The 14,310-nt window shown below is 41.7% G+C and overlaps 1 protein-coding gene across 1 annotated transcript; it reads left to right on the forward strand.

The window, feature by feature from the left end:
- Positions 1–1,108: 1,108 nt before the first annotated feature.
- On the forward strand, positions 1,109–12,795 carry VGLL1 (vestigial like family member 1). The gene is made up of 6 exons (XM_027780256.2): positions 1,109–2,771; positions 5,343–5,406; positions 6,241–6,470; positions 7,048–7,464; positions 9,582–9,641; positions 10,313–12,795. The coding sequence occupies exons 3-6, from the start codon at positions 6,260–6,262 to the stop codon at positions 10,351–10,353; spliced, it is 729 nt and encodes a 242-aa protein (XP_027636057.1). The 5' UTR covers positions 1,109–2,771; positions 5,343–5,406; positions 6,241–6,259; the 3' UTR covers positions 10,354–12,795.
- The last annotated feature ends 1,515 nt before the right edge of the window (positions 12,796–14,310 follow it).

A 14,310-nucleotide genomic window follows, 5' to 3' on the forward strand; every position in this document is an offset into this window, starting at 1 on the left:
AAATCAGTTGCTTAGCTTCAAGATACATTGGTAGTTTGCTTTACAATCAAATGCTGTTTAGTGGTTTGCTGGCAAGGTAATTGTATGGAGTTACAAGTATTTGTCAGAGAGTACGTGGTTTGAGGAAGCATGGCTAAGGTAGGCATCTGGAAACAAAAAGCCCCAAAAGGAAAGGCACATAAGTTGTAGCAGGTTCTCGAATGTTCATACACAGCTGTAAAGAGAGAATTAGTTTCATTTTGCATCAAAATGTGTATCTGTTTCTCCTGCTGACTTTTTTTAATGACTTTTTTTAATTGAATTTCAGTCTCTCGTACAACTTACATTTTGTATAAGGATTGCAATTCACTTAAAATCATTAGTATGTTAAATGCAGTGCATTTTGGCTAAAACATGTCCTAGACATTATTCAGTTAAGGTTAATCCGTTTGCAATTACAAATCCTTAGCTTAATTCACTTAAAAAAACCTTAAAGGTATTGGATGCTTCATAGTAACCCGAACTTGCCTTTAAATTTTCCAGTAAAATTGATATCCGTACCCTGAATTCTTGAACTGTTTAACCTAACAAAAATCCTTAAGAAAAAAATAAAATATTACATCCCTATAGCTTTTAATTGGATTTTCAATTCTTACTTTTATTTCTGAATTGGAGGAAACATACTGCAGTATGATAAATGAATTACGTAAGTTGTGTACTTGTGTTGATTTGACTTGTGTGTATTTTAGTGCTCATTATACAAGGCTTGAAGTCTTACTGTCAGGATACTCTGAAAGTTCTGTAAAATATTTATAGAATTATGAAATCTTTTGCAGCAAATTGTTTTTTGCTCATTCTGTAATATGAAAGTATATTGTTAGATTAAACTTTTCAGTAAGATGACTTTGGAATTTTTCTGACAGGTTATTTTCTTTCGATAAGTTAAATTGATCATTTTCATTTATCCTTTAGAAAACCAACATTTAAAAAAATAAATCATATTTGAATAATATCTAGACCTGTGACAGCATCTGAGAATCCTCGATTTGTCTTCAATTTTGTTTCTTAAAGGGGTTGTGTTTTATACTACCTTTTTAATAAACAAACTCCTGAACAAAACAAGTCTTTTCTGATCAGTTTTGAGATAATTTTTGTCTGACTTTTTTTCCTCAGTAAAAGATAACCATAGCATTCAGTGCACAGTGACTTCAGTTTATAAAGCGTGTGTTAACATGCCGAAGCTTTCCGACTGGAGTCCCGTAGACATGTTGCTAGAACTGTAAGTGTTCGCAGTGGGACGTGGTATTTGTTCCCTCTCTGTGGGTTTTGCCTCCAACTTCGTTCTGGCTTGGTGTGCTAACAGACCCTGCATAGAGCGGGAGTAATGACTGTAGGCACCATAGTTACAATTGAGACTGTAGCAGGATTTTTATTGGTTAAGGACAAGCAGAATTTCAATTTTTAATTTCAGAAATGAAGATTTTTTTAAGAAAAATTTTTCTTCAAACCTTGACACTTTGAATACTTAAAAAGCACTGGAAATCAGTTGTTTCAGTTGCTATACTACAAAGGAACAAGGAGGATGATCTTTTACCCAGTAGTTCTTTGAGGTGTTCACCTAGGAGCTTTAAACTGATGCCATCTAACAACCTCATGAGTGCTTTAACTGCCGACTTAAGAGGTAATTCTTGAGTGAGGTCTTGAAAAGCTTTAACAGAAGAAACCTCTGCTATATGAAGCGGTTTAGAAGAGGAGATCAACGAATGATGGAGGTGTTGAGGGCACTTGCCCTGCTGATAGTCCGGAATCCCGTCTCACAGTGAGGATGTGCTATGCAAAGTGTGTGTCAATAAAAAGACTAAACACGGTCCAGGGAAGTCTTACAGCCTGGTAGTTAATTTGTTCTGGGAGAGGGCAGAGGGTGGATTCATAGCTATTTAGGCAGAGGGAATTGGATTGTGCTCTCCTACTTTCTGGGTGAGTAAACAAGCTAGAGTGTAAGTCATAATGTCACCCGTTTGATGACTAGTTCCCCAGTGTGTTTTTCCAGCTGCGACTGGCAAATCTGACCCCAATTCAGCATTCTGGAATGGCTTGCAATTTGGTAAAATTCCTACCAAAAAACCAAACAAAAAAAAAAAAAAACCCACACCAAACTATCTGTTTCTTCCTATAACACGGAACAAGAATGGTATTTTTATTTTCTGAAGATTTCTTCAGTCATTTAAACAGATCCATCAAAGAGGAGAGAGAGAATTGCTTATCCAGTTTATCAGGGATGGAGACAGGTGATCTTTTCCTTCTTGTTGATGTTACCTACTTAATACTGAATATGATACAGTCTGGCACAGGAAAATCCTTTATGATCCTGGCCATGTTTGGTTCTCGCCATAACTTGTTTATCATCTTCCTCTAAACTCTTTCCAAAGTCCAGACGCTCTCTTCTTTATTGTGTACACATTGTCATACAAAAAAAAAAAAAAACAAAACCATACCCAAAACCTATTTACAATCCTATTTTCCTCATTCCTGAAACCTCCTAACCTGGTTGACTTGTTGGAGTGCATTTCATGCATTCTTAGCAGATAGGCTGAAGGAAACGCCTAGTTCACTTGCAGCTAGAGGCTAGAAAGCATGTAGGGAGTTCATGAACGTTGCTTGTCTCCTCCTGCAGTCGCTGGAGAGTGTACATAGCCTGCTGGGGGAAGGATCCCAAACTGCCGGACGCGGCATGACCGTCCCACGTCTGGAAAATCCTACTGTTGTAACACCGCTCGTGACAGTGAGTTAAGGTAGGAGAATTCAGTGAGAATTTCAATCTATGGTCACTGACTTTCTCAAATGTTCCCCCATTTGAAAACTACTTGCAAAAAGAAAACGCCTGTTTGTTAAATTGTTGCTTAATACTTGGGAAGTGGATTTTTTAATTTTTTTTTTTAATTTAAACTGGTTTGGGCTGCATGAAATAGAGAACAGAGAGTTCTCTGTCTGATGATACAGCGATGGGAGATGAATACTATTAGCCAGGGTGGGGAATGTGAAAAATATTGTAAAGTACTGTCACTTGTGAGCAGTCAACAACGTCTCTTAAACCTGTGTTGAGCATGAATCTTTGTCCACCCGAAGGACACGTAACTTTTAACAATTACACACATCATTGCCATGATGAACCCATTCTGAGAGTAGTGTGAGGTGAGCTGAGTCTGTTTCATCCTGAGCTCCACTTCTGCTATATTTTGACAACAGCTTGTGGCAGACACAAATTGGAAGGATTTCTGCCGGTTTTTGCAGACTTCCTGCTGGAAGATGGAAGAATGGGAAATTCAGGTAATGAAGACCCCAAATCTAAGTCCTGAGTCCTGGGACATCAGATTTCTCATGTGTATATGGTCACTGAAAGGACTGAGATGTAACCTGCGTTATATCCAGCCTTCTTATGAGTGCTTGTTGGAAGGCATAAGAAGTTTTTAAGGGAAATGAGAAAAAAAAATAGATAAATGACCATTCTTTCTGTAAAAAATTGTATTAGCATTTTTTTATTTATAATTGTTCTAGCATTGTGGTCACAATTCACACAAGTTCAACAGCTGCTACACACCAATAAAGGAGCTTACAATTAATGTCAGAAGCAAGTTAAGCATGTTAATAAAGTGGCACAAAGACACAATGGCTGGCTTGCACTGAGTGAGGAACAGGAAAAAGAGACCTCTGGGCCAGAGGTAACACTTTTTAAATTGTATGTTGATCTGTAGTGGTGGAGCAGTGTAGGAAGAGCTGGTTTGCTTGCTTGCCGTCGAGGTGGCATGATGGAGTCCATTCTCAAGCCATATGGCTGCTAATGACTTTGCCAAGCTTTTGCTGCTTGGGTTGGAATTTTCAATGGCAAGTGTTGGCCTCCAGCTGAGCAACCAGAAAGTTTCTTCACCTAAACCGTGGGTTGCTTTCTAAAACAGGACTGGGAAAATATAGTGTCTTTTCCTGTGCTTGAAGTTCTTCCAGTTGTTTGGCTGGGTTGTGCTTGTTCCTGCTCCCCTCATGGGCCTTTGGAAGGTGCCTGTAAATTGTGAGGAAGGGTTTTCGGTTTAAGTTTTCTGTGTTTTGGAAAGTTTGGTCAGTTTTAAAGTTCTGAAAGATTGTCTTCTGAATCAAAAGGCTGTTATAGAGTATCCCCATGCATTTCCTAACTGGTGACCAACCTGTATGTGTCCTATCCCCACCGTTGTGTTTAGGTGGACCGGAGGCTGGAGCCACAGAAAGGATGCAAGAAGGACGATTTCTTAGATGAGGACTGAGGAACTCTAGAGTTTGAATGTGAATTGGTAGTTGACAACAGGTGATTAAGGCTAGCTGAGCAAGGGACCATGAAGGGGGGAGAACTGAACAGAGAACATGGGGGAGGTGGAGGTAACAAGCAAAACCAGACATAGAAGCAGATGATAAACAGGGGCAAGAAGTTTGTAGATGAAGGCTTAAGCATAAAAAGGGTTAGATTACAGCTAAATAACCTTAAGCCTCATATTTCTGAATATCTGAATACTGGGCTTTGCAGCCTGAGCAGTCCTTTCATGTGTAAGAAATAGACCGTCTTTGCTGCCCTTTGAGATGAGTGCAATGTTTACTGGGAAGTTTCTGAGCATTAGTGTGTGTGTGTGGGGTGTTAGAAAATAAATCAGATAAATGTATTGGAATAGGTTAAGCAACGCTGCGTATTGTAGAGTCAGTGGGATGGAAACACCGATCTAATGATTCAGTAGGTTTTGTGTGATACAGCTGTCTATTGGCCAAAGGTTTCCCCGGTCTCTGAAAAACAACAGCCTTGGTTTTGCTACCAAGGTAAATGTTGCTGTTATGCTATGTGGTGTGATGAGCTGACAATGAGACTGGAAAATTTAATAGAAACAGCAGGCACTTCTCACAACATTCCTAACCAGAGCATTGCTAAATATGATTCTGATTACAGCAGAACATATGAGCTCTGGTTGCGGAACTAGCTCCCCTGCGGATAGAAGCTACATAAATGCATAAAAACAATGCTTTTCCAGGGCAAGCAGTGATGTGCCTTGTCCTACCCTTACCATATCTGGCAGCAGAGATTTTTAAGGAAAACGAGAAGTCTTACAGTCTTCTGTTGCCTGCAAACTCTTTTCAAGTAATTCCTGCCTTAAATCCCTAACTTCTGGTTGAACTACAGTGTGTGTTTTAGCAGACTAGCTACTAAGTTATAAGCAACTGGCAGACCCACCATGTTGCTAGGTAAGTTGTTTTGAACGAAAAAAGGTTTTTTGGTTTGGGTTGGGTTTTTTTACTTGAATTTGCCACAATTTGAGTTTCCAATAATTTAATCTAGTGTCTTTTTCTAACAGGTAGAGCAACTAATTACTCTTGGAAGTCTTTTCCTTGTGGAGGTCTGTGCTGACAGTGATCAAGGTACTTCAAACTTTACCTTATCTAAAGTTGTTGTTGTTGTTATTTTAACCTCCAATGAGTATGTTTTCTTGGTTGGGGTGGGGTTTTTTTCCCCCCACTCTGTCAATATGTTTTTTGAACAACGCAAAAAACAGAGTTGGGCAAAGCATTTTGATAAGTTCACCTGGAACTTCACCCACAGCTAACACCACCTCTGAATTATTTGTCGAAGTGCTTCAGTTCTTTCAGCGCAGTTCCATCCTCAGGTCATATTTGCACGGTACTAGGTCCTAAGTGCAGGGTTATAAAGGCAGGGTGAGAAATGATGGCTAGTGGATAGATGTGCCCATTTTATTCTTCACTAGAGCAAATGCTATGGTGTTGACAGGGAACTTATACAAGGTTGGTATCTGTCAGGCCCTCTGCATCTCTGGACCATTCAGTGCTTTCAAGGTACAGGATCCCTTGCTAAGGCTGCGTATTGTGCAGTTACATCAAACTTGGAACTCACCAGTAAAAGATACTGCATTGAATGAGTTAAAGACTAATTGTACTCAATTTGTCTGATTGGGAGACGTGCACTCCCATCACAATTCTGAAAAATGTAGTATGTATTTATTGAAAGGTTTCTCCTTCTATTTTATACTTAAAAGTATTTCATATTAGAAGTATATAATAGGGAAATGGGTAAAGAAAAGGTGTGTGGAAGAAGCAGAAACCCAGAGAAATAATTTAATCTTCCTAGTAACAGTTCTTCTGGCCCTGCTAGTTTCAGGAGAGAGATGGGCTCACCACTGTCTGTGCACTTTAAGTTGAATAGTATTTCTCTGACCAGTCTGGGTCTTTTTTTTGCAGGGACTGTTCGTCGTTGAAAATGGAAGAGACAAGGAAGCTCTCTCCAAAGCCATGTAAAAGCAAAGAACCTGTGAAAACAGAATGGGGATCTCAGAGTGTTGTATTTACGTATTTTCAAGGGGATATTAACAGCGTGGTAGATGAACATTTTTCTAGAGCTCTAAGCAATGCCAAGAACCCACAAGACCTGAGCACAAAGCACAAGGGCGAGACTGCTGTCCTGAAGAACGGTGAGCTGCTTTCCATGTCTGAGCATGGTGTTAGATGGGGGTGACTAGCTTTCGCTAAGGAATTTAAGATGCAGTGTGCTTAAATGTGGAACTCTGCACAAACAGAAAGCAAGAAAATCGTGCTGACAAAGCCCTGGATTATGTAGCTGGGACTTGTGGTAAATCCTGTGCATGCTGGGTTGCTTCTCAAGCTCTTCATAGGCCTGTTGGCAGGACTGGGTCCTCACTTTTCAGATAAAAGTCTCCATTGCTGTCAGATGCATTAAGTGCCTTATGACTGACTTTGTTATCTTTGCAAAAATATATTTGTCTAAGCTTGCAGTTGTTAAAAACCTGCCTATGCTAGTGGCCTATAAGAAAACAAATGTAATATTATTTTAAAGTATTGGTGGTGGTGCTTTAGTCTGCTTTTTATATGAATTTGTGATTGATTTTTAAGATGAGAAGCACTAAAGTAAAAATATATTTCTGTAAAAATGAATACGCAATCTGGTGGCATTCTCATCCATTGGAATTTGCCTTGGAAAAAAGTAAGAATTGATGAGTCTTCAGATGCTTTCTTTCTCTTTTTAAGTAGATAACATGTCTCCCCATCAGTGGAATTTCTCTTCACATTGCTCCAAACCATATCCATCATCTTCTGCGACAAGCATGCCAAATTCTGGTCTGAATTTTTCTGCTGCTGGTATGGCAGGCCAATACCACCCATCAGCTCTGCGGAGTCATCCAACGCAACCTGCGGATTTATGGCCCTTCCCTTCAATTGGGACTCCCAGTCTTACAAGTTCAGCGTATCATCATGCCTTGCCTGACCTGCACGTGGTAGATGAACCGATCTCTGGCAGGAAATACGGTTCTCTTCTTGGACTTCTGGAACAGGAAAGGTGCCTAACATCCATGCAAGAATGTACCATGAAGCAACACTCAAGTTCTGCTTGTATGACTGGACCTGCTAGGTTACAAAATATAAGTCAAAGTTCAGCTCCTGGGGGAGGTAAGGAAATACCATCACTTTATTCTTTGGTGGCATCATATGTAAAGAGACAAAATAATACCATCTGTTTCTAAGGCTCTCAAATTGGAGCCATCTTCAGCCCAGCTCATAGAAATTTTTTTTCAAGAGATGACCCATGGTGTGTAGTGTGTTACTTTGGATTGATGAACTGTATGGTATGGCTTAATCAAAAAATACGCATTGCCCACTTGCACAATATTTTACCTTCTGGCTTAACTTAGGGAGGTATTTTAACTGAATATAACCATTATTCACAGTGCTATCAGGATCTCTACCTTAGAGGTAGAAGGTATGGTGTGTACCACATGCTCCTGTATTATGACCGGAAAGGGATGGCCAGGTAAGAGCCCTGAGCAACCTATCATACTATGTAGGGCGTTACTGGTGCTCTGAATTCAGGATGTGACACTGCAGCCCTTACCAGAAAGGTCGGGGGTTTCTCTCCCTCTCCACTTTCTTGTCTGTGGCTGGAAGGATTAGGGTAAAGGGGCTGGTGGGCCCACCTTGCCTGTTCTCCCAGCTAATTGCTTTTTTAAAAATTTTTTATTAATTGCGTGTCAAAGGCTGTGTTTGCTCTCTGCAGTGGATTTCCCAGAGCTAATGCAATTCACGCAGAAGCGATGGTTGTTGCTTATTTATTATTAACAATTCGTAGGAATCCCAACCCTTAGGTACTACCAGCACACACAATAAAGATGGCTGGTGAGTCCAGGCCATTTCCCAGGAGCTTATGACTCCATAGTATCGAGGTGTCCTGGATAAAATTGCTCCGCTGTGAGTAATTTCTGCCTTTGAGAAGCTCTCTGGGATCAAGCCTGCTGGCCAGAGCCCTGGTGCCCTGTTTGGGTACATCTGCATTGCTGTTCCTGGGCGTTACCCAGATAGTCAGCTTGGCACCGGTCTCCAAGAAAAAGGGTTGTGAAATTGTTTTGGGAGTCTGCTGGAAAAATACAGTACATCCTACCTGGTGCTTCTAGATAAAAAGGACCAGGCACGTGAAGAAGCAATCCTGAGTCTTAGGTTTTGAAAAATAACCAGCTGTGGAATACCTACTAGTTACCCCGTTTCTAATCTGCATCAGCAGGAATTTGGCAGAATGGGGGCTAAAACTAGTATTTATATCTGCAAGCAGTCTTATCCACAGTCCTCTTTCGAGGTGTTTTGCTAACTTATTCCTGCTGGAGTGTCTAATGCCTGTCTCTGTGCATAGAAAAGGGCAAGTACGTACGTCTTCAGCTGGAATACAAACTTTCTGCTCATGGTACATAGGTAGATTTAGCTAAGGCTGTTTGTGTGTGTGGCACAGGCACGCACCCCAGACTTCATGCAGCTACTAAATGTCAGTCTACTTTAAAGACACCGTCTGGACTTCTAGGATTTAATTTAAGAACACGGTTAGGTGCCCTTTTCCCCCAAGGGGGCAATGTGGGCCTATCGAGGCTTGAGAGCCCCAGGAGCCAACTCCAACAAAAAAGATGTTTCATGAAACTAGTCTTGGGATCAAAAAAAGGGGAGCAGTGCTAGCAACAGTGGACTTTTTTTTTTTTTTTTTTCTTCTTTCTTTTCCCCTCTGCAAAACTTCAGCAAGAAAATGAGCGGGGAAGAATTGAAAAGGAAATTAAATAGCTTGATGTTCCCCAGCTATCGTCAATTAAAGCCTTTTCTTTAAGGCTGTTTGCAGGGCCTTTCTGAATATTTGGGGAGCTTCATAACACCACATGTATAATGCCAAACACGCTAATCAAGCAAACCAAAAAGAACAGATAAGAAGTAGCTGGCCCATGTTCACAGGGAGGCTTTGGCAAGCCCCTAGGATGTGTGCAGCTAGTCTGGCTGTGCGAGTCCCTGTTTCTTGGCTCTGTCTGTTAAATATACTTCTTGTTGCGCTGTGTCATGTTTAAGAACAGCTGATATTTATATTTGTGAAAGTGTATGTTGCTGTACCAGACAGCACAGAGCTCCCCAGCACCTGTGCTATAGGCTGGGCTGCAAAAGCACAAGGTTTATTTAGGAACTACTGTCTACTTTTAGCTCTGTGTTGAATCTCTGCTCATCTCCAGTATTTTATGGTGGTTTGTTGGTTTTTTTTTTTTAAGAGAGGAAAGCAAGCTCTTACCAAAGCTCAGAAAATCCCGGTGTAAGCCATGGCACTGCAGGTGAGTAACAAAACCAGCAGATTTGGAACAAAACAGTGCTCACTTATGACAGATAGCTGCCTTGCTTAAGCATGCGGAATTAAAGATGCTTCCCTGCTTGCTTCCAGACTGTATTTCAAAACCTTGTTTTCTTCCCACCTATAGATACACCATCTCCTGTAATTACATTAACAGAGAAGAAGGAAAAGATCCTATTAAAATAAGATACATGATTTTCTAACCCCATCTGCCTTAGTTTTTGTGGTTTGCCATCAACCATTTCACGATGCCTATTTGGCACTGGATGTCAAAGTTTCAGATCCCAGAAAAATAGGACAGCTCTTGCTTTCTATCTCAAGCGCCGAGCTTCAGGCTGAAGTCCCTGTTGGACCTGTGTGCTAGATTACTGCAGTTTTCACCAGCAAGCCCACCACGCTGCTAGAAGAGTTGTTCTAAGAAATTATTCCTGAAGTATTCAGGCTTCCATATTTTTATTAGTCTTTGAGACTGTCATACCCTGATGTCGGTTCTTTGACGTGCAATGTTTTGGGAATACTTTGGATGGGTCATTCTGGTTATTCTAGTAAGGGCCATCTTGCATCAGACCCAGAGGTGCAATTCTGTTTCACAACATCTGAAGAGATTGCGTGGACCGTGCTCTTTGACTGTCCTGATACTGCTGTGTCTTTCAGGTATTCAGATTCATGACAGAAGACAGGATTTGTACTTCTAGCAACTGGATGTTTCTACTTTATTCTGAAAGAGAAAGTTCTTGCTGTGAACTTTTATTATTTGCAACTGTGAATCAAGAAGAAATGAACTGCAACTATTCTGTGCTTTTTCTCTCAGTTGGAAGAATACGTGTATTAGTTACTATTCGGGGAATGCAAAATCATCTTTTTCTACTCACTAAATAATTTCTAATAGCAGTGGTATTAAACCTGACAGTATGTTGTGAAGAAATACTGTCTACTTCAGGCTTTTCATGTAGCCCTCTTGAAAGAACTCCTAGCACTTTCATCCTTCTGTGTTTTTGTTTACCATCTCTTGATAAGAAGCACAATTTTTATTCAATGCAGTTGATAACTGATAAGTGCAGGGATGCAGTTTGCATAAATTCAGTGCTGCAGCTTCTTCGCTTAATTTAATATCTCCATATCGTTTAAAATAGTTTTAGACCATGGGCATTTAGACCATGAGACTTACAGATCAGCAAAGCACGTTATTCTATTTGTTTTGAAATACAGTAATTTGTGATCATACTCACATTCTTCAGTAACTATATAATATGCATATGCCCAAAGACTATTTTGCTTCCCATAATATATAATCATCCTCTAAAAAAAGGTGAATTGACACTAGATCTGGGATGAAATGTGGATCCTCATGGGATGCAATTAAAATACCATTGACCAAAAAGCTGGAGGTGGGAATGGTCTATTTTCCCAGTCTCTCTGCAGGTATAAAAAGTTTGTGGGGCTGAATTTTAAATTACTGAGTTTGAAAGGCTTGGCCACCTGAACAAGGAAAAATCAATCCCTTCGTGGTAACTGCATCCCACAGACCTCGGAGAGGCTGACTGGGGGTGGTGTCTGTGCTCCTCTGTGCAGAAGTGGCAGCTATGAACTGTATGTCGATACTGCACGTTCAGATTCGTCCCCCGTCCGTCCCCGTCCCCCCCCCCCCCCCCCCCCCGCCCACCTCACTTCACCACTTGCCCTTGGCAAATATGTTTGTTGAAGCTACTGTGAGTAAAACCTCATGTGACTGATGTTTAGGTTTGTATATGTAATCCCTGCAGTAAGAGAGACGGCTTAGCCTTTATGGTAAATCCTAAGGATAAAAAAAAGATTTGGGCGGTTGTTCTTTTCCTTCTCCATTATCTATCGATTTATTTACTATAAAGGAGCACAATTAACTTTTTCTGACAGCTATATGCAATTGCTTAAGGAAATTTGACCTTTGAGATCCTAGAGCTTGTGATTTTGTAGGACAAATCCTTAGCCAGTATAAGTGTTTGTGACCGTTTACACCACATATCTCTATGCTGCCACTGGTCTATGTCAGTTATAATACCCTGTGTAATTTTATAAATAATCTGAGTTCAGCAACTTTAGATGTTTATGGTACTGTCTTAAAAGAAAAACTGAGAAAATATCATCTTGTACCTTCCAAGTTTGCTCTAGCAAATACATGAGTTAGACCAACCTGAGATCACATACAAGTGGACCTATTTTAACTAAATTAATAAAAGGTAGAGCAACATCCTGCCCTCCCTATAGATGAGCACTGGAAAATCACTTGTTCTCAATATTTCTGCCAAATTGCCTTTTTTCTCCTTTAAGTTTAGGAATACCTCCCCAAGTAGTTTTCTTCTGCCATCCCAGATCACTTAATTCCCTGATTTTTAAGGCTCCATGGAAATATAATCTGACTTTCTCTTTGGGCCGAAGCAAAGATTTCCAAGCCATACTCTGTACATCTGTCTTACTAGTGTGTGTTGTGATTCCAGTGGAGTTACTGCTTCAAAATAGTGGAGTATTATTTTTGCCTCCCTCTGCCATTCCTCCTAAAGGAAAATGCTTAAATAATTTCTCTCTAAGGTCTGAAAAGACATATAACAGTATATTTCTATGCTCTTAAAAGGTTTTCTTGGAACGGTTTGGTCCTGTGCGTGTCACAGCTGGGAATATTCAAGGTGACTTATAAAAGCCTGTGTTTCTGGTGAGCTGACCAAGTGGGGCCGGGCAGTGCGAGGCAGGGAAAACACCCCTTGGTTTTATAAGCACATGACTTACTGCAAGGACACCGAGCACCGGCAGCTCTGCCTTGAGGCAGTAATGCTTTGAGCCACTGCTGCAAGGTGTCCTCACCACCTGGTTGTGTGTCACATCTGGGAAAGGGAGCCAGTGCCCGGGCAGCCCCAGTGCTGGGGGTTTATCCTGGACCCCCCCGTCAGCGCTGCGAGCCACGGTCTGGGCTCTGCACCAGGCACAGGGGTGCCTGCTCTTCTCCCCAGCTGTCAGAAGAATGATGGCTTTGGGGCAGAGGGCAGGGGGCAGAGGCTCTTACTGCTCTGGTGTTTTATCTTGCACCACCTCAGCAACACGCACCCAGAGCATGCCTGGGTTTGTCAACGTCTCTATTTTCTTCTGCAATAAACATAGTTAACCTACCTGTGCAATTTGCCTTTAATGATTTAGTATGAATAGAGGTTTGACCATTTCACAGAAGTTCCCTACGTTAGGTATGCTTTTATACGTATATTTTATATATATATATATAAAATTATATATACATATATATTCCTCTATGCTATTGTTTGTCCAGAGGGGAGTGTTTCTTGCTTTTCTGCCCAGGCTAGCGCCGTGCTGCCATGCTGCCGTCACGCTCCAGCGACGGGGTCTTCATTCCCATTCAGTGCCTGCGCTCTTTTGCTCGGGACTTGGCAGACAGCACGCTGCCTTCAGCAGCCGCCATCTGGTACTTCCCACGGTTATTTTCGGTTCCTCCTGTGAATGCAGCAGTCGTGGTGGTGATGGGAGGAGAGGAGATGCAGGAGGTACCCGTTTCAACAGCTTCCAGCTCTCCGGATGCTAGCGCACCTCTGCAGAGACCACACAGACGGACAGAAGGACAAACCTGTGCCTCGTGTTGCATTTTCTGGTAATTTGCTGACCCTGTGGGAAACCACTGTTTTCCCTCACTTGGGTACTGTTTCTAAAGCTGTAGTCCAGGAATAACTTCTCCGCACAATTTTTCTCCTATCTTTTTCTGATGGGCGGATGAGCTGCAAACTACATGCTCTGGGAGCCCTGTTCGGAGATTAATGCAGAGAAAAACACTCAAGTGTTTCACGTACCTACACTGTGAGGAGTCTGGGGCTTTTTTTAATAAGCCACAGGAACTGTTGTACGTTTTTTCACTGTGCATGTCCCAGGACAGACATTTTCTTTCGCCCCTTGCTCTGCTTTCTCATGTGGGATGGCCCTGGTCCAGCTCCTCCTCTGATGGTCAGATAAACCTGGTGGGTGGCTGGGAGCAGCATAGCTGGCTTAGCTACTCCACCTCATTTTAGTCACTCATTAGTAGTGTTAAAAATAGTCCTGGACTGCAATGACAAACAGGAGAGATTCTTTTGTATTAAAGAAAAACCTAAAGGTTAAAAGGAAGGGGGGAAAGCAGGAATGCTACGGGGTAACTCAGCCACAGTTTATATGGCCTCTTCTGGATGTTCATTGCCTCTCTTCCCCACCAGCCCAGCTTTTTACTTGAAGTCAGTCTAGCTCCAAAATATCCCAGAAACGTGATGGAGGTATGACATGCGTTTGCATTTGTGTTATTCCTAGTTTGGGATGCGCAGCTGAAAAACACACATTCTCCCGTGTGCACTTGGGCTGGAGTTTGCTGGGGAGCTGGGCTGTCTCGGGGGTCACCAGGAGACGGCTGGCTGGCCCCAGCCCAGGGGACCACCAGCTCACAGTGGTGCAAGCAGTGATGTCACCTCGGAAAATGGTCATGGCTGGTAGCCCTTACCCTGGAGTTGATATCCCTCATCCCTTTTAGAGAAGAGAACCCAAGCTACTGTTGCTTTCATTTTTGTTCCGGTGTCAATTAATTTGTCCCATCACAGATGAGAAAGGGACATCTCATGTACCCACGTGGCATGTAGCCTTTGGTAAGCAATTAC

The sequence above is a fragment of the Falco peregrinus genome, chromosome 13, assembly GCF_023634155.1.
Source record: "Falco peregrinus isolate bFalPer1 chromosome 13, bFalPer1.pri, whole genome shotgun sequence".
In the NCBI taxonomy this organism is placed as follows: Eukaryota; Metazoa; Chordata; class Aves; order Falconiformes; family Falconidae; genus Falco; species Falco peregrinus.